This window comes from Lacerta agilis, chromosome 1, assembly GCF_009819535.1.
Source record: "Lacerta agilis isolate rLacAgi1 chromosome 1, rLacAgi1.pri, whole genome shotgun sequence".
NCBI classification, from domain to species: domain Eukaryota; kingdom Metazoa; phylum Chordata; class Lepidosauria; order Squamata; family Lacertidae; genus Lacerta; species Lacerta agilis.
This window is the reverse complement of record NC_046312.1, coordinates 127476161-127500020: the sequence shown is the minus strand read 5'-3', so window position 1 is coordinate 127500020 and position 23860 is coordinate 127476161. Positions and strand designations below refer to the sequence as shown.

At 43.2% G+C, this 23860-nt stretch overlaps 1 protein-coding gene across 1 annotated transcript in view; it reads right to left on the bottom strand.

Moving 5' to 3' along the window:
- Positions 1–23860, bottom strand: part of UNC80 (unc-80 homolog, NALCN channel complex subunit) — a 130067-nt gene that overhangs the window by 63876 nt on the left and 42331 nt on the right. The window contains exons 22-28 of the mRNA XM_033170772.1: positions 23510–23682; positions 16461–16673; positions 13984–14119; positions 9779–9912; positions 8132–8297; positions 1591–1794; positions 66–166 (exon numbers count right to left, since the gene is read on the bottom strand). Coding sequence (XP_033026663.1) covers positions 66–166; positions 1591–1794; positions 8132–8297; positions 9779–9912; positions 13984–14119; positions 16461–16673; positions 23510–23682 — 1127 coding nt within the window. The remainder of the gene's footprint in view (positions 1–65; positions 167–1590; positions 1795–8131; positions 8298–9778; positions 9913–13983; positions 14120–16460; positions 16674–23509; positions 23683–23860) is intronic.

Here is a 23860-nt window from a genome sequence, read left to right as displayed (position 1 = left end):
GGGGGTCACCATTCGGCCCAACGTAAAACTGAGATTCTAGGACCTTGCCCGTGATCTCTACTTACATGCAGCCAAGACATATTCCGGTGATAGTTCTCTTCGGTGCCTGTGCTGCTTAGCACTTCAGGTTCTATACTGGGTTCGCTTGCACTCCAAGGGCTTCCTTCTTCAAAAGAAAAAAGATACACCCAAGTAGATTGGTTTTTCCCATGCTTCCTGTGTTTGTTTGTTTTTAAATCTACGATATATGCTTGTAATCCAGGCCAGTTTCTTAATGTTATGCTATTAGCATACCAGCCTCATGAGCCAAACACTGAGGAAGTAACACTGGCTATTCTCAAGAAATGTCAGACGTTTCCTCTTACTCTCGTTCCCAACCCAACCTATGGCCCCAATTATCCACTGGGCTGGAAATTACAAGCATAATTCATAACAGCCATTAAAAGAACAACTAATCAGGGATAAACATTACTCCCTTTTCTGGAAGAGGGGAGGGTTAAGTAAAGAGAAGGAGAATTCTTGCATCATCAAGATGCTGCAAAATTGTTGGTTTCAGTGATCTGCATTGACTGGGCTCTGTGGTTAAAAAACAACACCAAATGTACGGTCCTGCAGCGGCAGCACTTTTGCTATAGCTACTGCTGCCGCATACAGGCTACAGCCCTGCGAGGTCCCATCAAAGGACTCTAAACCGCCTGGGAATGAAAGGGGGAAAAATCCTGACAAAAGCTAGAGGACAAAGGCAGGGGGAGGGCTCTCTCTGACCCCAGAGTTTCCTGGATGTATTTATTGCCAAATGGGCCTTCCAATTTGCCAGACCTTTAGCACAAAATCTGAGTACTGTATTGGAGACTGTAACATTAGGATTGGCTTAGTAAGAGACACGGCTTACATCCAATTAGTTCTTCCCTGCCCTTTCTTTAAATGAATATGTACCTGGCTGGACTCGAATTTCCCTGTGGAAGAAAAGAGCATGGACAATGCCACTGAGACCAGAAGGGTAAAAGGAGGTTCAAGTGCAGGATTTATCTGTTCCTGACTTTTCTGTATGTGAAATCTTTGGGAACTATTATTTTGGAAATTCACGAGCACACATATATTTATATCTCATACGCAGCGTAATATATACATATTGTATATATAGCTATATGTACAGTACATAATATTGAGATATGTATATATATATATATATAAAATACCACAGCTATTATATATGCCATATAGATATATAATATATGGTATTTTTATATATACCTTTCTAAGCATGGCATGCATCGGGTTGGCAGTCAGGAAAATGCCTGTATAGTGAGTCCATGCACCAAACATTTAGATTTTTAAAACTTAGCATCCTTTGAGTGGAACAGATCTGACTACCTAGTGCACCATAGGCAGGACTCAACCTCTGCCCTTGCCATGTATTTAAATCATGCAAAAAGTGTGAACTTCTCCTTACTTCATCTGAGATAAGTGGAGGGTCTGCCTAGCCTACAAGCCCTTTCCCTACTTCCCTAGACCTGCTTGAGTTGCTTCTAGGCTCAAGGTGCTGCCTCATCATCCCGCTCCCTTTTTAGCCCAGCTCATCTATGTTACCTATGTCAGTGACAGTGTCCCTGCTGTGGGACAGCTGCAGCTCCTCATTCTCAGACTCTGAGTCCTGACGTGATAACTTGGTGCTCTTTAGGCTGCCGGCCCGGCGAATGCTGGACAGGGAACCCCCTTTCTTCACCCGGAAACTGCGGGTTCCTTTAATCTGGAGCAAGCGGGAGCCTCCTATCCTGATCTTCCTGCTGGGAACTGTATTAAAAGAATAAGAAAGGACTTTTTCCCCCTTAGGTTTCCCCATTTAAAAATAGTTGTATTTTAAATATATAGAGAGAGATATAGTTATATTCCTACCCCTCCATCCCTCCCCATCCTGCATTGCAGAGCCTTTCCTTCTCTCAAGGAAGACCGGCAAGAGGCTCCCTCCAAAGCCAATGCCAATGCAGCTCTATTGATCATCCAGTAAGATACCTTGGCAAAGATGTGACATATTTCTTGCCTGTTACTCAGATTAATTATTATCCTTCAATTCAGCCATTAGTACCATGCAAATGCTGTGTAAGAGGCACCGTTGGAAACTCCATAGCCAAACAACCAAAGCTACAATTTGTGCTCTGCCCCTCCCCATGCCGCAAAAAACCCCAAGTTGCTCCAGATTTATTCCAGAGCAATATGACGAGAGACAACTTCTACCCTCCTGTGTTTGCCAGGATCTACACCAGACATGGCCAAACTTGGCCCTCCAGCTGTTTTGGGACTACAACTCCTATCATCCCTAGCTAACAGGACCAGTGGTCAGGGATGATGGGAATTGTAGTCCAAAAGAGCTGGAAACCCAAGTTTGGCCATGCCTGATCTACACCATTGCATCTACGGTACATCAATTGCTGGCTACCAATGACTGAGTTGTAGACAAGGTGCCAGGGGCAAACCTATCCTCCTGCTAGCAGAAGATTGTTTAAATCTTGTTACGTATAAATCAACAGTGTTCAATCATGCAGCATTCATGATTGTAAATAGGCAGCCTGCTTTCTGAAGCTAAGAGCCTACTTTGCTTGTCCAGTTTGGGTATTACCTTTGAACAGATCGTTGTTTTTGTATATTAAACTTCACCAGAATTTTACAGAAAAAGCAATAACATGTAGTCCAACTCCTTTCAGCAGCTTTCAGGCATTAAAGACATCTGTGGATGCTGAGGTTTTTTTGTGTGTGTTTTTTTTTAAATGAGCACGAAGATATGGAATGGTTTGAAGCACCAGTCATTTACACATTGTTTTCCACTCAGCTTTAAGGCAGTACATGACATTATGCAAGTCCAAATGTTGCAACACTTAACTGAACATCTACTTAAGATGAACATACTGCACAGGTGCAATGTAGATAAATGATAGCTGTCACTTTTTGAGCAGGGGGAGGCCAGAGAAATGTGCAGTGGTGAGAAGAGATATGTCTAAATTCAACAATGGGTTTGGGAGTATCCTCCTGATTTCTAGACAAACTGACACTCTGCCATGTTGAATGCACATTTCTGCTCAGAGGTGTTCCAGGCTCTAGCATTATTGGTTTTGCATTTAACTGTGTTTACATTTTAGAGCTACCACAATTAGGGGAACATTTTTGAATGACTTGGAAACAGGTCATGTGATACACTGCCCGAGAGATGATCACATTTGTTTGTTGCAGTCAAAACAACAAAGAATTTTGAGCAGTGCCTTAAAAAAACTAAAATATTCATTATGGACCACAGTCCTCTTCATCTGATGCATGAAGTAAAGAGGACTTGATACTCCTAAAAAAGCCATGTCTAGTTGATAAAGGCTTTTGTAGCAATGACTCTGTTAGGCTTTAAGAAACTATAAGGCAGCAGTCTTTATTGTTTTGTGATGGACTGGAGGCTATAATCCAGTCTGCTTGATGGTTAGTGCTGGTTAAGATCTCCTGTAATGAAAAACTATTTCTAGGACACATGTTAACAACAAGAACAACAACAGCAGCATCCTGCAGACACTAATATGAGCAAGGCACAACAAACTGAGTAAAAATTAGAGTCCTCTGTATGCTGATTGTAATGTAAAATGCTCCAATTGCTTTATAATTTGCATTGCACTGACTAACAACCTTACAAAATATGTCACTGTTATTCCTATTTATTCAGACCAAAAATTAACAATTTAAAAAATGGGAGCGAGAGTATGACATGCAATGTCATCTATTGACTCAGTCTTGCAGTGCTGTGCAAGATTTATACCAGCTTAATGATCATGACTTCCCCCAAATAATCTACAATAGACAACACTGTGGTAGTAAAGTACATGGCTTAGTTCACAATAATAAATATATTTTCAAGACTACTAATTAGCCATAACTAGTATATCTACATTAGGACCCACCTTTCAGTGACTGTAAAAACATAGCTTTTACATAGTTTTAAAAACACACCTCGGTTGCCCAATCAATGAAAAGTTATTATCACACAAGTGGGGTGAATGTTGTGTGAAAGGAAGAAACAGGTTAATGGTTTTCAAAGTGATTTGAAGCCTGTCCTTGTCACTGCAGATGAGAAAAATCAGATAACAGATTTTAGCTGAACAATAACAAGAGATGCCTTTGTCAAGATCTGCAAATGTTGTTACCTTTAAGTTTCAGAAAAGAATAATTTAAATTATATATGAACGATTGAATATGTTCACCATAGTCCATTCCAAAGTGTCATAAAGCATCTTACTAACAATCTACCATCTGCAATCTAGTCTTACATATAGAAATCCCTTGTGCCACAAGAATATCAATTCTGAACAGGTTTTTAATATGGGGCTGCATTTTATCAATTGTTAAGCAACACATTAAAGCTCCTTTTATTGAGAGCACGATCGTATTACATTCTGATGTGTATTTACTGAACTGATCTATTTTACTGAATTTACATTATATATATTTTTATTGTTACTTTCTATTCTTATGTTGCCTTGTTGGGTAATTTTGGTAAAAATAGGTACCCGGTAGTCGATAATTAATTCATAAGTAAACAATGTGAGCAGCTGTGCTAGGAAGAGAAAAATTCAATGCTAAAATGATGGGAAAGGTAGATTCTAAAAGCTGGCTGCATTTCCAGAATCACATACACAGAAAGTGTTGTGGTGCCTTCATGGGAATTAGTGGCTAGTACTGAACTGAACCACAGAGCCTAGGGCTTGCTGATCAGAAGGTCGACAGTTCGAATCCCCGTGACGGGGTGAGCTCCCATTGCTCAGTCCCAGCTCCTGCCCACCTAGCAGTTCAAAAGCACACCAGTGCAAGTAGATAAATAGGTACCACTCCGGCGGGAAGGTAAATGGCGTTTCCGTGCACTGCTCTGGTTCGCCAGAAGCAGCTTTGTCATGCTGGCCACATGACCCGGAAACTGTATGCCGGCTCCCTCGGCCAGTAATGCGAGATGAGCACCGCAACCCCAGAGTCGGACACAACTGGACCTAATGGTCAGGGGTCCCTTTAACTTTAGTGAACTGAGTGAGTTTCTTCTAGCTCACACCAGTTACTCCCCCAGAATCATGAAGAAGTTCCACTTATTTCTGAGGAAATCCAAATCCTGCTCCTTCCCTCCCGTATTTTTTCTCCAGCTCAGATTAAAATCTGGGGGGGGGCGGGATTCAGAGGCTATGAAACTCATCTCAAAGTAGAGTTGAGTATTGCAAACCTCCAGAAACTCATACAAGTCACTACTACTGATAAAGTGTCTAAGACATCATATTAGCCTATGCTCTGGTCCCAAATTCAAGCATGGGCTTCTCTAACAAAAGAAGAAGAAAGGGGGTGGGTGAAAATCACAAGAAGCTTGATTGTGAAAGACCACCGCCTGGCTCCTCAGAAAACCATTACAAGTCTGGGCTAGAAAAATGATCTGACCAGGTACAAATCTCCCCACCCCTCTCTCTGGCTAGTAAAAGAAATAAACTTGCACCGAACACCTGCAAAACACCTGCAATGCTATGCCACGTATAATTTGCATACTGAATTGGCATTGTTGCTCCGTATGGCTTTACACATGGTATATTCATAGAGAGCTGTGTGAGAACAACTGATACGGATAATAAATACACCAAAAAGGTTCCATAGCACACCTATTGTTCAAAGAGACTATTAGAAAGATAGGTGTGCATGCTACTCATCCATGCAAGTCATCTTCATGTACATCTGTAAACATGGAAGAGACTCATAAGAATTTGCAAATAATGATGTAAAAAGCACATAGATACTATACCACTGATGCAGCTCAATGTAGCCATATTTAGAATATTTAATTATATCTTTAAATAAATTGGTGTTATGCAGATTTTGAAAAAACCTGTAATGTATGCAAATAACATAATGCAAGAAGCACCTGGGGTTCTTTTACTTGATTTGATTGGGGATCTGTAATAATGATAGGATATCAACAGTATCTACTAACGTGAAAGGCAGATAAAACATACAGTATGTAATTCTGCCGAGAGAAGATGACTTCACAGAGATTAGAAGCCAATTTCCTATGTAAATCAGAAGCAAATCACAGGCAAAGTGATGCTTTCAATCAATTTACAATGTGATAAAAAAACAAATAAATAAGAGAAATTCATTGCTCACTGCCATAAAACAGGATCTCTCTGTTGGTTTAAAAAAAGCTATTCTGGCAAAGCCAACAGCTTAACTGTGCCAGTTCAGAGGCAAAGAGACCAGAGACACATCTCCATGGCCACAGTTGTGTGGAGGAAGTAATGTCTGGACTAGGATGACCATGCTTGTCAAGCACTGCTTCCTGGTGATTTGCCCAAATGCAACGGGTATTAAATGGGTTTCCGTGTTTACAAAAACCACTATTAGGCAATGGTGCTTCATCAGCATGGTAGTGCTGAGTCTGGTGTTACTACTCGATGCAACCACACTCATGGAGAGTTTTAGAATATTTGAACCTACACTGGTGATGCTCTTAAGCATTAACTTGAAAGTGCACTCTACTTAAGTACAGTGGTGCCCCGCTAGACGAAAATAATTCGTTCTGCGAAAATTTTCGTCTAGCGGGTTTTTCGTCTTGCGGAGCGGCAATGACAGCCGCGCTCCGCAAAACGAAAAAAAAAAAGACGAAATTTTTTCGTCTTGCGAGGCAGCCCCATAGACTTTTTCGTCTTGCGGGGCAGCCTTCCGCTAGACGAATGCCTTCGTCTAGCGAGTTTTTCGTCTTGCGAGGCATTCGTCTAGCGGGGTACCACTGTACTTAAAGGTAAAGGTAAAGGGACCCCTGACCATTAGGTCTAGTCGCGGACGACTCTGGGGTTGCGGCGCTCATCTCGCTTTACTGGCCAAGGGAGCTGGCATACAGCTTCTGCATCATGTGTTCAGCATGACTAAGCCACTTCTGGCGAACCAGAGCAGTGCACGGAAACGCTGTTTACCTTCCCGCCAGAGCGGTACCTATTTATCTACTTGCACTTTGACGTGCTTTCAAACTGCTAGGTTGGCAGGAGCAGGGACCGAGCAACGGGAGCTCACCACGTCACGGGGATTCGAACCGCTGACCTTCTGATCAGCAAGCCCTAGGCTCTGTGGTTTAACCCACAGCGCCACCCGTGTCCTACGGCCATACTACCCTGAACACTTAAGTACTTACTTCCACCTAAATATGTTAAGAACTGGAAGGCGGGATTGTACAACTTGTGAGTTAATAAGCTGAGCAAACCCTACACACCTTTCGTGGAAGTGCACAGGGGTTCGATAAACTCCTGTTTCTGCAATTCCCAAGGAAGGTTTATCAAGCCCTTGGGCAGGGGGCAGGGGCAGTGTCACCATATATGGTTCAGGAGCTGCATCTGGTTTCATGCACTGTGAAGTCCTGTGCTGAGGGGTTTAGGACTGAGTTATATACTTCTAAGTGGGGTTCTGCTATCTTGGAAGGACAGGAATCATGGCAGGGATGACTGGAAGCAATAGGCAGGAACAAATTATAGCTGCCTCATTATCTTTTGCACCAGACATCTGTCATATACAGAAGTGTATGGAAGAGACAGGATGTTTGGAAACCAGGTTTTCAAACATATTCTAGCTAGGAAGGGTGATTTGCCAGGTTCTTGCTGGAGGCTCAAGAAAGCAGCCAAATAATATATAGTCAGTGTCTCTAAAGACTTACAGTTCTTCATGTCATCATACAGCAAAGCCTGCTGCTCCTTTGAAATCCCTAATTTCTACATTGTGGAACTTCAAAAAAGAAAACGTCTTGCTGTCTCAATTTTCTATGCTACATCTCATACCCTGAACTATTACTTATTGTCCAAAATAGTGTTGTATAAGTAACTGCTAATTGTATTTTGTATTGCAACACTTGAACCAGGAGGCTGTTTTTGTGTGCGCGCGCACGTGTGCATGAAATGGCATTACAATGATAGACACTCTGCTGCCTTTAGCAACCACAGTGAATTATGCCTTAATATTACACATATTTTTGGGGCCTTGTGGCTCCATAGCTTCCTGCTTCTTAAAACAATTTCAAAAGTTAGGACATAGAAGTCCAGCACTGAACAATAGACCTGCAAAAAGTTTGAAGCTTTAGTAGGCAACAAACCTTTCTTCTCTTCACAACCTGTGTCAGATTTCAGGGTATGACTGCTGCTGTGCAAGGAATCTTTTGAATCTTCATTTTCATCCAGAACCCCAGCAAAGCTGATCTTCCTCTCATACCTGTGCCGATCCATCTCAGGGTCCAAACGCAACCTGCAACTGTCCAGGTCCTAAAACATCACACGGACCACAGAAGCACGTGAAAATCATGGGTACCAAGTTTTATTTTAACGTTAAGGAAAAGAACAATAAACTCAATCAGAAAGGTTGTTTTCTCCATTTGTATCCTCTAACCCCTCACTTGTTTCATCAAGGAGCTTAGAGCAGTGCACATAGGGACGTCTCAATTTACCCTGGTAGTAACCGCAAGGAATAGGTTAAGTTGACAATGTATTTTATTGCCAGCCACCTATTTATAATTTTACTTGATACTGTTTTAATTAAATATTGCTTATGCAATGTTGCATTGCTTTTCACATGTTTATTGTAAGTCGCTGTTGTGATCACTTGATAATGATGATGATGATGATGATGATGATGATGATGATGATGGCTGGCCCAGTGTTAGCCAGTGAGTTTCACAGCATGGCAGAGATTTGAATCCAGGTTTCCCTAGCTCCAAGTACATACACTGTCTCCTACACCACACTGATCAGGGCTGGCCCACGACAAGAGGAAAATGCTGCCCCTCCAGTCCTCTGCCTCCTCCTCTTCCGCTGAACCACCCACCCACCATGTGGGTGAGAGAGTCTGTTCCCTTCTCATGAATTGTCAGGGACTGGCTGGATGAGGAAGAGTGGGGGCAGCCAGTGGTCCAGGATGCACCTGTAGGGTAAGGAGACTTTGATCCAGGTTCAGACTGGTGGGACAAAGAGGAATCATCGGCAGAGTGTGATAGTGAAGGGGAGAGTCTTGAGGTAGGTAGCCACAGACACTGATAGAGAAGGAGGAGGAGCTGTGTCTCCTGCTCTGCAATATAGTACTGAACTGACTCAGCTCATTCCCCTTCCCCACTCTCAGCACAGGAACGAAGAGTCCAGAAAAAGCTGAAACAGTTAAAAAAAGCTGAGTCACAATGAAAAAATGCACGGAGGGAGGATGAATAGGGGAGGGAAGGGGCGGAAACTTTAGCTTCTGCAACTGACCTGCTTATCTGATGAAAGTGCTGGGTGCTAACTTCTTGATCTTTGAGCAGTAAAGTTACGGTAATCACTGCAAGCACTGTGCCTGGTCTGCTTACAGCATCAGACAACAGATGGTGGGGCCTTTCTGGCAGCCTGACATGAATTTAACAATAGATTTCTTGAATCAGGTTAGCCATATTGATTCATATTATACTGTTGGTTGATTCTTGTTGGCTCCCTCCACACCTTCTCCCCTTTTTTCTTCCTAATGTAACCCTAATGTCTCAAGAAATGAAACTGACCTGTGGAAAATGTAACTTGAAAAGAGAGACATTGTGCATACCTTTGTAAACCAAGAAAACTTTAATAAAATATCTAAAAAAAAACAAACAAACCAAAACACAATAGATTTCTTCAGCTACTCAGCTGATTTTCTGGTTTCCCCCTCCAATTCTGCAACTTGTGCTTATTCTTTCTTTTTCCCTGTCCCAGATTGTCTCCAAATTAAATTCCTGCCTTTTGCTCACCACAAGAGGCTCCGTCCGCGGCCTGGGCATGTAGGGAAAGGTCTCTCGAAGGAATGTGGTGATCTCCAGGAGGAGCTGACATGCTGCCATCTTCAGTGCAAAAGGACAGCAGCATTTGGTGGGGTTCACAGTACCTAAGAAGTGACATTTATATATAGATTGGTTTTTATTAAAAATAGCACTAGGAAAAATACAGATCTGAAAACAGATGGAAATCACCACACATGGTACACAGTACAAGCTGCATATGGAACACTATGGCCTCCTTGCACTATTTTTCTATTTTTACTAACAATTTCATTTGCAGTTCTTGCCAGGTAGCATTGGCCATTCAACAACAACAGGATTTCAGTGGTCTCAAAATCAAACTGTTCTATGAATACTGATGTTGAAATGCATATGCACTTAGACCCTGCTCATCTATACTTTCAGGTCAAGCCTGGAAATGTCACACTTGTTGCACATTTTTCTCAGAGCTGTGCTTTTGCTTATATCATTTGGAGACTCACCGTTTGAGCAGAGGACTACCAGGAAGGCAGAGGCGCTGGGTTCCACGTGACTTGGGGGGGGGGGGGCTCGTCACATGCGCATGATGTCACATGCGACACACACATGTGAAGTCACACACATCAGGAGAAGGCCATGAGGCCCAGGGAGGCCTGTCGCCATGCAGGTAGGCCCAATGAGGCCTTCTGCCGCCACGGGGAGGCCCAGAGGGCCCAGCCCCTCAAGATAGTGGGGGCTCATCCCCATAGAGTTGGCGCCTGTGCCAGAGGGTATGGCTGCTTAACCCTTTACCCTTTGGCCATTTTCTCACCCACACTCACCCAAACCCAGTGCTGCTCTTATCTCTTCCCCTGCATAAAGAAAAGCAACTGGGAAGGAGGGGGAGATGCTATTGGTAAAAATAGAATTTTAAAAATGGAAGAAAGATCCCCATAGCTTTTCATCACAGCTAGATTAGGCCTCGGATACTCCTATCATATATTACAGTGATGGAATAATTAACTGAAAAATATGTTATTGAACAAACTGACCAACAGCAAAACTGCAGCCGTTTTAGGTAGGGTAAGAAAGGATACAATTCCTGTATTTTTGTTACTGTTGTATTAGTGAATATTTGCCATGCAAATCTTATGCCACATGACATGGGGGGGGGGGCCTCTGACTGATACTCAGTACCAGGCTTTCTCAACCTTTGGACCCCAGGTGCTGCTTGACTGAAACTCCCACCATCCCTATTTTATGTTGGACTACAACTACAGCAGGTGGCGCTGTGGGTTAAACCACAGAGCCTAGGGCTTGCTGATCAGGCGGTTGGCGGTTCGAGTCCTCGCGACAGGGTGAGCTCCCATTGCTTGGTCCCTGCTCCTGCCAACCTAGCAGTTCGAAAGCACGTCAAAGTGCAAGTAGATAAATAGGTACCGCTCCGGCGGGAAGGTAAACGGCATTTCCGTGTGCTGTTCTGGTTCGCCAGAAGTGGCTTAGTCATGCTGGCCACATGACCCTGAAGCTGTACGCCAGCTCCCTTGGCCAGTAATGCGAGATGAGCACCGCAACCCCAGTCGGACACGACTGGAAAAATCGCATAAGTGGGGAGCACCCTCTTTCCCCCCTGCTTTCCCGCTCTCTCGCCACACAACTCTCTCTTCTACTAGAATTGAAGCTCTGGGGCCAGCTGGAGGATGCATGGAAAAGCAGCTACTGCTCAAACAATCTTTCCACCAAAAGAAAACCAAAGCCAGGTAAGTGCCAAAACCCGAAACCTCTCACCACTTGGGGAAACACGGAATGTGCCAAAATGTCTATGTGCTAACTATTTAAGTCTGAAGACTGCTAGAAGAAATCAGTGCCACTGTAGTTAGTAGGTTAAGAAACAGAGAGTGATAAGAATTGGGTGGGGAGCAGAGTACCAGAATTAGTACAGGTGGTATATCTGTACCCCCTTCATGGATCGAAATTAGAAGACGCCTGCTTCTTGGGAGAAAAGCAATGACAAACCTAGACAGCATCTTAAAAAGCAAAGACATCACCTTGCCGACAAAGGTCCGTATAGTGAAAGCTATGGTTTTCCCAGTAGTAATGTACGGAAGTGAGAGCTGGACCATAAAGAAGGCTGATCGTCGAAGAATTGATGCTTTTGAATTATGGTGCTGGAGGAGACTCTTGAGAGTCCCATGGATTGCAAGAAGATCAAACCTATCCATTCTCAAAGAAATCAGCCCTGAGTGCTCACTAGAAGGACAGATCCTGAAGTTGAGGCTCCAGTACTTTGGCCACCTCATGAGAAGAGAAGACTCCCTAGAAAAGACCCTGATGTTGGGAAAGATGGAGGGCACAAGGAGAAGGGGATGACAGAGGATGAGATGGTTGGACAGTGTTCTGGAAGCTACTAACATGAGTTTGGCCAAACTGCGAGATGCAGTGAAGGATAGGCGTGCCTGGCGTGCTCTGGTCCATGGGGTCACGAAGAGTCGGACACGACTGAACGACTGAACAACAACAAAATCTGTACACTTCCTTGTTATCCTCTTTTCCCTTCTTTAGCATATGCAACTACAGAGAGCCACTAACTTCTTCAACACTTTTCCATGAAACTTGAAATATGCAGGAATGCATCCTCACACACAAAAGAGACACCATAGAGTTACAGTCCTTCTACACCCCTCCATTGCTGCTGCCTTCTCTAAACAGTAGTTCTTCTGAGGGACAATTTATACACATGAAAGTATGTCTATAATTTTTTTTTTTCTGAAACTGTCACTATGAAACTAATAATCCCATTGTCTCTCTAGAAAGTCTAATAGAACATGAAGACACAACAGGCATTTGCAGAGAGAGGAGGGGGACAATTCTCTGCACACAGCTATCATAATCAAATTATGTCATGCATTGCAGCACTTGGGGAGGAAAGAATTAGAAGTACCAAGGAGGGATGTCAAATTCTAGAGGCCCACACCCCTCTGACTTAGATATCCCACTTTGTTCTCTATGTTCACTCATAAAGAAGTAGTCATGCAGCTAGACCTACCTAGTCCCATGAAATACTTCCAATATTACTCCATGTAGACAGCAACTTGAGCAATGTTTGCAATGTGAGGGTGAAAATAAAGACCCCGTTACATATCCTCCTGCTTTAAACTTCAAACTATGCCTACGCAAAGAGAGAAGACAGCACCTGGCTCCATTAATTAGATATTTTAACTAGGATTCTAACCCAAATATTTATACTAGCGTTCCTCCATAGCTTTCTACTAATCTCTTCTTAGAACATTGCAATTGCAGACAAAGCCAACAAACTTACAAAAAGCTCTAATGGATTACATGCTTTTTGGAAAACAGTAGCACACACACACACACACACAAATATGATGTTTGGAGAGGATATTGTACTGAGCATCAGTGTAAACTGCACTCTATATTGACATGAGGTCTTGTCATGTTCCGCATATTCATTTTGATTTTAAAAACTTCCTACCTTCATAAAGAATATGTACTATTGCTCAGTCCCTGCTCCTGCCAACCTAGCAGTTCGAAAGCACGTCAAGTGCAAGTAGATAAATACGGTAGGTACAGCTCCGGTGGGATGGTAAATGGCATTTCCGTGCGCTGCTCTGGTTCCACCAGAAGCGGCTTTGTCATGCTGGCCACATGACCCGGAAACTGTCTGCGGACAAATGCCGGCTCCCTTGGCCTATAGAGCAAGATGAGTGCCGCAACCCCAGAGTTGTTTGCGACTGGACTTAACGGTCAGGGTCCCTTTACCTTTAAATACGAGGAGAACCGAATTTGTCTTTCATCTCTAACTACCACGGATATATGGTCCATGGCACACCGAGCCAATGAGGGTTCAGGTGCATGCCTGTATCTGCACTGTAATGCTCACCCAGAACCCTCTGAACCTGCTGGAAGTAATATTTGGGGGCAGATGGAAAAGGGGGGGGGCACTATCTGTTGCAAATGACTAGCTGCACTGAACTAAAGTTTTATTCTCCTTGTTCTGTGGATCAAATTGCTTTTTGCTGCTGCTACCACTACATGACATGTTACATCTTGGCACAGATAGATAGAGAGGGAAAGGGAGGTAAGTGTGGAATACAATTGGGTGGAAAGGGAATGAAAGAGGAAAATAAAAAAGAATTAAGTGTTCCTAAAGCAGAGATTCTTACAAGCGGGGGTTCTTGTAGTAAAGGGAGTCTCCTTACTGTCATCTAAAAAGTCTTCTTCCTCATCCTCCTTTCTCAGTCTTCGCTTGGTCTCCTCATCATAAATGAGGCCCAGCAGATTGGCTGGGCTCTCACTCTCACTATGGCAGAGTTCGTTGAGACGGATGCCAATTGCCTGCCAAGAGAAACAAAAGAAGGAAAATAGCAAAGGTAACTTAGGGTAGCAAAGCTTCACCAGAGAGCTGGAGGTCTCAAATAAACAACATGGCCAGTGTCCTTGAAAGAGTTAAAGACTGAGATTTAGGGGTGTTTGCAAATTTATCAGGTAGGATGCCTTGACTGTTCTGCAGCTTGCCCAAGGTAAAGAGGGGATCTGTGAGAGGCTGCATGAGTTGAAACAGGGAACTTTAAAGCACTTGGAGGGGCCCCAGTGCCAGTAACCCTGGCATTAAAACATTGCAGACAACTATCTACTAAAAGAAAAACTATGTCCCTAAGCTTACCACACAGGGAAAGCACCAGGGTGCTGAGGGGAGGTGGAGCAGCTTTGCTTACGTCTCTACCCTGAGGAAAACAATGTGGAATAACCATGAAGGTGTTGATGCCATAGCATAAGCTGCTTAGCTAGCTCACCCTCACCTTGGGAGGAAGGTAATCAATACCTTTATTCCCCTTTGGTCTACCAGAAAAAACGCAACATGGCTCTCATTGCCTTTTACTGCCTGTGCAACTTTTTCTGAATGCTGTATGGAAAAGTACATGAATCTGACCTTTGGAGAGTTTGCAAGTAAACCTTTTTAAACTTACCAAATGTGTGGTCTTTTTCTGTGCTCGTGGAAGTTGGAAACTTTGAAAGCAGCTTGGAAGGGCATATTTTAAAGATCTGACAGCCTATATTTCCATGCCATACTTTGCTGCATATTTTGAGATAATAAATCTCTCACAAAAGAGTACTTGCTCCAAACCTGGATCTTGGCACCCAGGGAATTCTCCTTTTTATACCTATTTTTTCCTTGCCACCAACAAACAGCAGAATCAGAAGATGGTATGGGAGCTCCTTTGTGACTGACACATTTAGCTGGAGTAGTTATGACAATGCTCTCTAATTCCAGTGCTTTGGGGGAAGGAGGAGTTTTTCAGAGATGAGCATATGTCTCTAAACTTAAGGAAGATAGCAAGAGGTGAGAAGGCAGAGAGGGGAGCTCTGTTATGCCTGAAAGGTTAAGCTTGCAATAGGAGAATATTTTACACAGAAAGCAAAACTCTATTAGTTCTTCCCAAACTAAAATCAAGTTTGGCTCCAAATCTCCTTTACTTATTTATCTACAATTTGGCAGGATTCTTACCCAGGGGCATCTCTCTCATGCCTGCAATTTTCAGACCAATTTGCCCACAAAACACTTAGGGAGATTCAGCCCCCCACCCTGCTTTTTAAAGAAAATTAAGCTTCAAACAGTGCCTAGCACCTGGGCTGATTTGCCCATAAATTGGCAAGCTTTATCCACTCCGGAAGGGCTGGTAGACTCCAAATTCCATCCAGTTCTGTCAAAAGGGAAAGACATAGCCTCTAAAATATTTGGTCTGAACCAAATCTGGTGGGCAGGGCACACCTCTAATTTAAATGATCCAAAGGGTTCAAACTCCATTAGTTTCCATTTTTTAACATGTTTCTGTTTATATTGAACTGGTTCAAAATTTGAAAAGAAGTAGAATACATTATCATCATCATCATCATCATCATCATCATCATCATCATAAAACTTAACATTATACAGTACTTTAAAATGCTCCAAGTGCTTCAACATATCTTTCTATAATCCTTATGAGAGTCCCATAAGGCAGATCAACATCATTACCCACATATTGAAGATTGAGGAATAAGCCCAGCATAGAGTGATTTGCCTTAAGGCAGAAGCAACAGTCAAACCAGGAACTCTTTTTTATTTATTAGATTTCTACCTCCCTCTGCAGCACACAGAAATCCCAGAATGGATCATATAACAAATTCAAATCATATTCTATGTAATCATTAAAACTGATGCAGAAACACTGCAAGCTGAAAAATGAGAAGAACTGAATAAAGTCAAATGCAACTGTACCAAGAAGAGAAAGCTGGAATCCTCCTCTCCAGGTAAGCTTTATGTGTGCAGTATATCAGTGTTTACCTGATGAAGAAAATGTGTTACACAAATGGCTGATTGCGTGATTGTTCGTTGTTTAAAAGGAACTTTGAGTGCACAGCTCCAGTTGCTGGGCATGCAATGCATGCACACACAGGGTCTGAGTGTGACCAAGTGCTAATAAATGGTACTGCTCTGCTCATGTGATGCAGGCTGGTGGAGAATAACTTCTGAAGGTGGCTACTCGGACTTCCAGGTTTCTAGCATGTACCTGTTTCCCAATTAAGCTACAGATTGGTCTAGAAAGCAATATGGAATGTTCAGAACTAAACACAAATGTTTCTGAATAATGTTGATTATGAGAGAGAGAAAGAGAGAGAGAAAGGTTGAACTTACATCTCCCCATTGATAGAAGAGCTTGGCCGCGTTCCACTGTAACTTCTGGTTACGTTTGTTCCCCACTATTGGGGAGCGCCCACGGGAAAGACCCTTTTTAGTGATGTTCACATGGTGTCCCTTCATCCACTCTGGCCAGTTGCCACGGTTGCAGCGGTGAACGAAGCGAGCACATTCCAGGAAAAGGGCTGCTCTCGCTACCACTGGTGCCTCCTAGAATGTGTTATGAAAATGTCATTAACGGTTTTAAAAAAACAACCAACATTTCTAAAATAATGTGGTGCCAATTTATATACTCCACCTGACAGGATTTAGATTTCATAGTTCAGCTACAAGGTAGTATATTGAGTCAAATATGATAGATCGCTCGTGTGGTCATGCCAATTCATTACATGACAAGGGTAGAAGTAGCCTATAATATCAAATTGGTGATGGCTTCAACCAAACAAGCAAGGCAATACTTACAGTTTCTATTCATTTATTTAGAGAAAAATTGTTAAGTGCTATTATTAAATATACTGATTTTGCTTTCTTTGGAGCAAGTATCCACTGAACTGAATTGCAACACCGACAGCCAGGTTGCTGATATTACCAATGAAAGTTCTGAATACAAGACTGCTTTTTTATATTCCTACTAAAAAACCTTTAACTGGCATGCCCCTGATCTTCAGGCAGTGCAGTTTCCATGATTCTAGAGCAGGTAGTCATCACTCTTTTTTGACCAGTGGGTATATTTTAATTTTGAGAGTGCTGGGGGTGCCAGCCACAAAATGGCTGCCATCAGGTGTGCCAATGTGAATGAAATATTGGGGATGGGGATAGGAAGCACTGCCCCACATAATCAATCACATGATGTGGTGCACACACACCATTTGAATGGCAATGCCCATCAACTTTTGAGATGCAGCCCCCTCAAATACTTTATGGGGGGGGGGGCAAAGAGACTTTGGCTCCTAGGAGTTGGTTCCTATGGCTGCAATAGAAGGTGTGTGCCACAACACAAAGGGGCTGCAATGGGAAGCATGGCATAACACAATATAAGAGAGACAACCACCCCTGACAACCTTATGCTTACTGTGGGAAGCCAGCTATTTGCTGCTGGTCCTAATTGCGGAGATCACACACACAGAGAGAGATGCTGTTGCTTCTAATAAAAACAGGTAGCATTCCTCAGTAGTAGGAAAAATATACAAGGTAGCCACACCACTCTCATTGCACAGAAATCACTTAGAAGGTACCTGCACATTTTGCCCCATAACTTACTTTCTAGAAGGGCCACACACTTACTTATACAACAACAATGATGAAAGTCAGAGTCCATGATACCTGCCTAGGGCTACCACTGGAAGCCTTGATGGGTGTCATGGCACTCAAAGGCATCAGAATGAAAGTCCCTGGTTTAGAGCCTCCAGGAATAAAAGGTACAAAGACGTTTCCATCTAGGTTGACCTGAATGCTGCAGAAATTTGGATCCAATATAGTAAGCAATTCAGACTCATAACTAACTGGAGCAGTTCCTAGCTCATAAAACATTAGGCCAGTTCACCTGTAACAAAAACCTTGGTTTGGCACTAATAACAAGCCATGTGCTCACATTCCCCCCTTCTTTTCATGTTCCCCATCTCCATTCAATCAACAACTTCCTGATTTATGGCAAACCATAGTTACTGGTGTCACAATGGCAAGCACATTTTGAAATAATACTCACCTTGTTTATTGTTCCTCTTATCTCTTCCCATGATGCACATTTTAATTCAATTTTGTGCTAACTCTTGGATTGTGTTCTTCAAATATGACAGGACACTTTGCAATAAGATCTATGGGTTGTACTAAACTAAGTTTTACTCAGAGTAGACCCAGTGAAATTAATGTTACTAACATAGCCATACCCATTAATTTCAGTGGTTCTACTTGAAACTTACCGGTACTTCACTACTGCCCTATGGTTTATGGCAAGTCCACAACACGAGTAATAATAACCTCTCCACAACCTCTCCAGCTGAACCTCTCACTTGCAAAGGCTACATATTTAATTTCTTAATATGATACATCCCCAAAGTCCATTAATTAAAAAGTTAAAGTAGAGAGACCATTCCACAGATATTGGCTCCATTAGCCCTTGATTCTGCTGCAAATCCATATTTGATGAAACAGCTATGGCCCAGAAGAGATTATGTCATACTGTATTTATTAGTTCTTAAGGTGTGACAAGATCTTCTTGTGTGTTTTTTAAACACACACTTGTCAGTCTGATTATAAAACGTGTGTGTGTGTGTGTGTGTGTGTGTGTGTGTGTGTGTGTATCTGGGAGGGAGCCTAGTTCTATTAAAATGTTACTGTGTTGATTCTGATGACCCTGGGGTTACATCTTCTTCCTCCAATGCAGACAGGAACTTGTGTTCTGGGGGTCTCTCTACAGACAACCATGCCCATCGTGCAGTTGTCAGAGGAAAATCACTCAACATCAAGGGTGGGGCTAAAAGTGCAGCCCCACTCACTCCAGATTCATACACATGTGAGGAGCACATGAACAAGGCTCTGGTTGTCTTCTAGCGCCTATGTAGGGGTACTTCCCCAGCCCACAGAACCTTACCAAGCAGCTGTGGGTAAAAATCCATATATTCCTTTTTTGAAATTATCCTGTCTTTCTGTCCCAATACGAGACACTCAAGGCAGTTCACAATGAGATCCAATGCAAAATGCAAAACAACAACAACCCACAAAAAACCCAACAGAATTCAATAAGACATAAAAAATGTTAATAAAAATGAAAAACAAAAACCAGCATATAACACCAATCAAATAATAAGAGAGAACAAGAGCAGGGGGGTGGAGGGCAAGAGAACAAACTTTAAGTATCTAACAGACCAAATGCCTGTCTGGACAAAAACGTTTTCAGCTGGGAATGGAAAGTCTGAGTGCTATAGCGGAAGCCAAATGAGTATTTCAGGGCAGGGCATTCCTTCATGGCAAAAGGTGCCTTAGGAGACATTCCCACCAAACCAGCCTCAAATGCAAACAGGCCCTGAAGCAAGTCCATATCCTATCCTATCCTATTCTATTCATTATATATATTGTATTTTTATGCTGTGAAACAGTCTGAGATCTATGGATGAAGTATAGTATACAAATTTACTAAGTAAATAACAACAGCAGCAGCAACAACAACAACAACAACAACAATAAGACTTCAGAGAGCCATCAGGCTCACCGGGTCAGATTCTGAGTGTTCATGTGCTGTTTGCTGTTGCTGAGTGGGGGAGAGGGGCATGGAACAGAAGAGTGCATTTAGAAGGCAACCTTGAATTCAAAACTGAGAAAAAACTACAGTAGAGCACGAGGGATGAGGGAACCTGTGGTCTTCCAAATGTTGTTGGACTACAAAACCCATCATCCCTAGGCATGGTCATGCAAGCTTGGGCTGATGGGAGGAGAAGTCCAACAACATATGGATGCCCACGGGTTCCCCGAGTTCCAGATCAGGTTTTCCCAGCCACTGGACAAAGTGTTTTAATAAATGTGCTTGGAACTGGTCCAGCACCTTCAGGTGCAAATAGCACATTTGAGGGGTGTTTTTGGATGACATAATGCAGGGGGCATCTACTCCCGTGTCATGCCCCTGATCAGAATTCTCATGGTTCATTTTCCTAAAGAAAGAGGTATGTGCAGTTTTAAGCATGCCAAGTTAAACATGCTTTAAACTGTAAGCTATGGTTTGTCATTGCCTGGCAACAAGGCCCTCAGTTCCTGATTGCATAATTAATTAGTGCAGGATCTTATGCCTAAAGATGTCTCTCAGTCAAAAGGACTTCTGATGCAAATTACTGTTGACCCAACTTACATGTACAGCAAGTGTTATAAGCATTGCCCTCAGAGAAAATTAGCATGCTGAATGTCAAGGTATTATGAAAATACCCTGCAATAGCTTACCTTACACCCAGAGCAATCTGAAGAAGCAGCAGCGAGAGAAAGATGAAGATGTGTGACAGAATGGGTAAGGATGGATTCACACCACAGAGAAACACACCACAAATGAGGAGAAATGAATCAGCCAGGAGATGCATAGCTGAAAAGAACCACAGGTTACCACTCCACTCACGGTCAACAACAGAAAGCAAAACATCGCCACAAAGTTCTAACAAGATGGGCACGTTCTTTGGAATTCTGCTTACAAAATGGCCTCCCCACTTCCTCCATTACAGTTCTTTCGCTGCTTTTAAATATGGCAAGATAAAACAAAGGCAAAACCGAACTCCCAGTTAAACACTTTTGACACAGGTCATCCAGTAGAGCATGAAACTCTTTAATCTCAGGATCATGGGTTCGGGCGCCACATTGGGCAAAAGATTCATGCACTGCAAGGGGTTGGACTAGATGACCCTTATGGTCCCTTCCAACTCTACTATTCTATGAGTCTAGGTGCAGGGCAGGCCTAAGCACTGGTGGTGGGAAGGAGGGACAGCAGTTTACTCAGCCCTAGAGGTTAGGGAGAGGCAAGCAGCCCATAAGGTAAAAACTGAGGGTGAATTTGAAGAATGTGCTTGAATGGGTCTATACAAACTTATTTCCCTGTGTCATTTTGGGGTGCCCATGTGTGATTTGCAGCAATTGCCGGAGAAGAAGCAGTGTTCTGAACAGTTACCTGCCACCCGCCCAGGCCCAGAGAGGGGGTTTGTAATTTGAAACTCTTAATACTTGCAATTTGAGAAACAGGGATGTTTGCCTACCCATGCAACATGCTTATGTGAGAACTACAAATCTCATCATCCCTTAGTCCCTTGCTGGTATTGTCTATCCCCAGGCAAGAAAAACCACATGACACAGAATCCATTGGATAAACGGGATAGTGGGAGCCTGTACAGTTCACAAGTTTCCTAAACAGGCATGAGCCAGGCTCCAGACAAAATGGGAATGACCGTTCCCCACATTAAACGGGATGTGTATTTTGCATGGCCGCGCACAGCCACCTGGATCCCAGAGCAGCTCCTGGTAATTCGGGCTGGCTTCACCTTCCCCAGGCTGGATACCTGTGGTCTCCGCCTACCCAGTCAGCAGCCTAATCCCGCCTGGGGGAGGTGTTGCCAGGGGGACTGGCCAGGTAGGGGGAGGGAACACAGACCCACACAATAGAGGGTGTTACATACCTGGGAAGCACCAGTCAGGCTCCAGAGCTTCTCCCACCCTACACTCCCTCAATTAACCTTTTCATTTTGCAGGTACACAGGCGCTGCTATGTCAAGGCCGCTGTTGAAGGGCCGGAAAGGAATTTCCCTGCATTGGCAGGTTTCGCCTTTCCCATTGCAATACGTCACAACTTTGGTGGATGCAGGCCTTGGGCAGAATCCTTTAGTCATGACACCATTGTGGTGTCGATACCAGGGTTCCCGTTAAAGGGGTCTTGGGGGAAGGCATTGGCTATATGCCCAGAGGTTGTCATTGCCCTCCTCCTCCAGCGGTGGCGAACAGGGGGGCAGGCTATCTGCTTGAACATATGTTCTCCAGAGCTAGCCCAATCCCCTCACATGCTGGATAACCCTGAAGTTACCCAGGTCCCTGGCTGGGGAGCTGGGAAGGATAAACGCCCAATGCCTGAGCCAAGGTCTCCCTACATCTGAATCTTAATAAAGTTGTGGCCTAATTTTAATCCCATAGCACATTGTCTTGTGTCGTTATTCCGCTCAGGGGCTGCCTGGGGTTTGGGGGACTCCTACGCAATGGGAATGGGTGCATAAATGCTAGTTGTCATTTGTGTATGCATGGGATATACTGCCATATCTGGCTGTAAACCAAGCCACAAGAATACCTATGGAGCTTAAACAAAGAGACCTTAAGAAGCTAAAGGGCACTAAGCAATTTTCAAAACAGACAAGACCTCTTATTTGGCAATGAGAGTGGGGGTGGTATGTGAACTGTTTGTACCAGGTCCAAACAAATAGTGCTTTGGCTGTGGAGCAGGGAGGCTATTTGGATGGATGAAAGTCATTTTACTGATTCTGCAGCCCCTCTCGCCTCACTCCCCACTTTATATATGGAAGAAGATATGTAGCTTTGAAGTTGTGATGGTATGTAGGCCCTTAAAAATGAGGCACAGCAAAGACTAAAAAAAAGGATTCACGGAACAGAGCCCCCCCCCTAAATGTTTTAATAGATTTTTAAAAAAATACTGTATGGTGAGAAATAATATTGGTTGAAGTGAGCAAAGAAGCGCTGGGCAAAAATATAAATAAAAAACACCCAGACCTTTGCCTATGAAGTGCAGAGCAAAAGGTAAGTGTGGATGAGCCCTGAATCTAGCTGCTGCCTAATAACTGATGCATGTAGAAAGCTGCTCAGAAGGAGCTGAACTGACATGATAATGCTAGTGAATTGTAAACATGTGTGCATGTGCAGAAATACATGCCATGCAACACAAGGGATTTTAAATACAAAAGCAGTGCTTTGAATCACAATCGCCGTAAAAACCAACCAAAGGCACAGAGGGTGAATGAGATGCAAGGAAAGCAAGAAGAACAAAGTAGCTGAAGCAACTGCAAGATTGAAAAATCATCATCTATGCTAGGCTTGGATCATCTAGGCCTTGGATCCACAAATCACCATTCGATGAATAAGTCATATACCAGAAAGCTTTGAAGACTCCCCTACCCTTCTGCCTCCCACAGTGAATTACTTGAGACTCACAGCTATGGCTTGCTTCAATTATTTATAGCATCAGCTGAACATCTCTGTGGAATTAAAGTAGTTGGAGCCATATATACCAGTCTTCTGTTTCTAAGACATTCATAGAGGCTTAGTAATACAGTAGTTGTGAAATGTGGACCCTTAAAGAAATCTGAACATTAGAAGAGCTGTTTTCTTTAGGTGCAGCATAAATCTAGTAAATAAAATATCCTATTCACAGATACACAAAAATTTCCTTGTTTGTACTTAGCACTTATTGCATGCTTTCCTTGTGTGTTTTTAAAAATCTCTTCCCACCTCACACCGCAGCTTATGCATTATTGAATTATTGGTTGTGAAGAGTGTTCAAGAAAAATCATGCAGTTACTTACAAGATCGAGGGCAGCTGCCAGGATAGAGGCATCAGGGATTGTTCCTGGGTCACAGCAGTTTAAGAGAAACTGAAAGCGCTTCATGCCTTGTCTTATTGCACCCAAGTTCACCACGTTCTTGGATTTGCTTCCTTCTTGGTTGGAAGCCAGGTGGTCATCATAGGTCTGACAACCTTCAAAAAGAGTACAAAAGGGGGTTGTGGGAGAGAGGGGGGGGAAGGAAGGCCCCACAGAAGTTTAAACATAAAATGGTCTTGCAAATGATATTGGAACACGTGAGTCTTATCTATTTGCCCCTATGCATGACCACCAGACCCTAACATAAGGACTGAGATGTGCATGAGGATTATC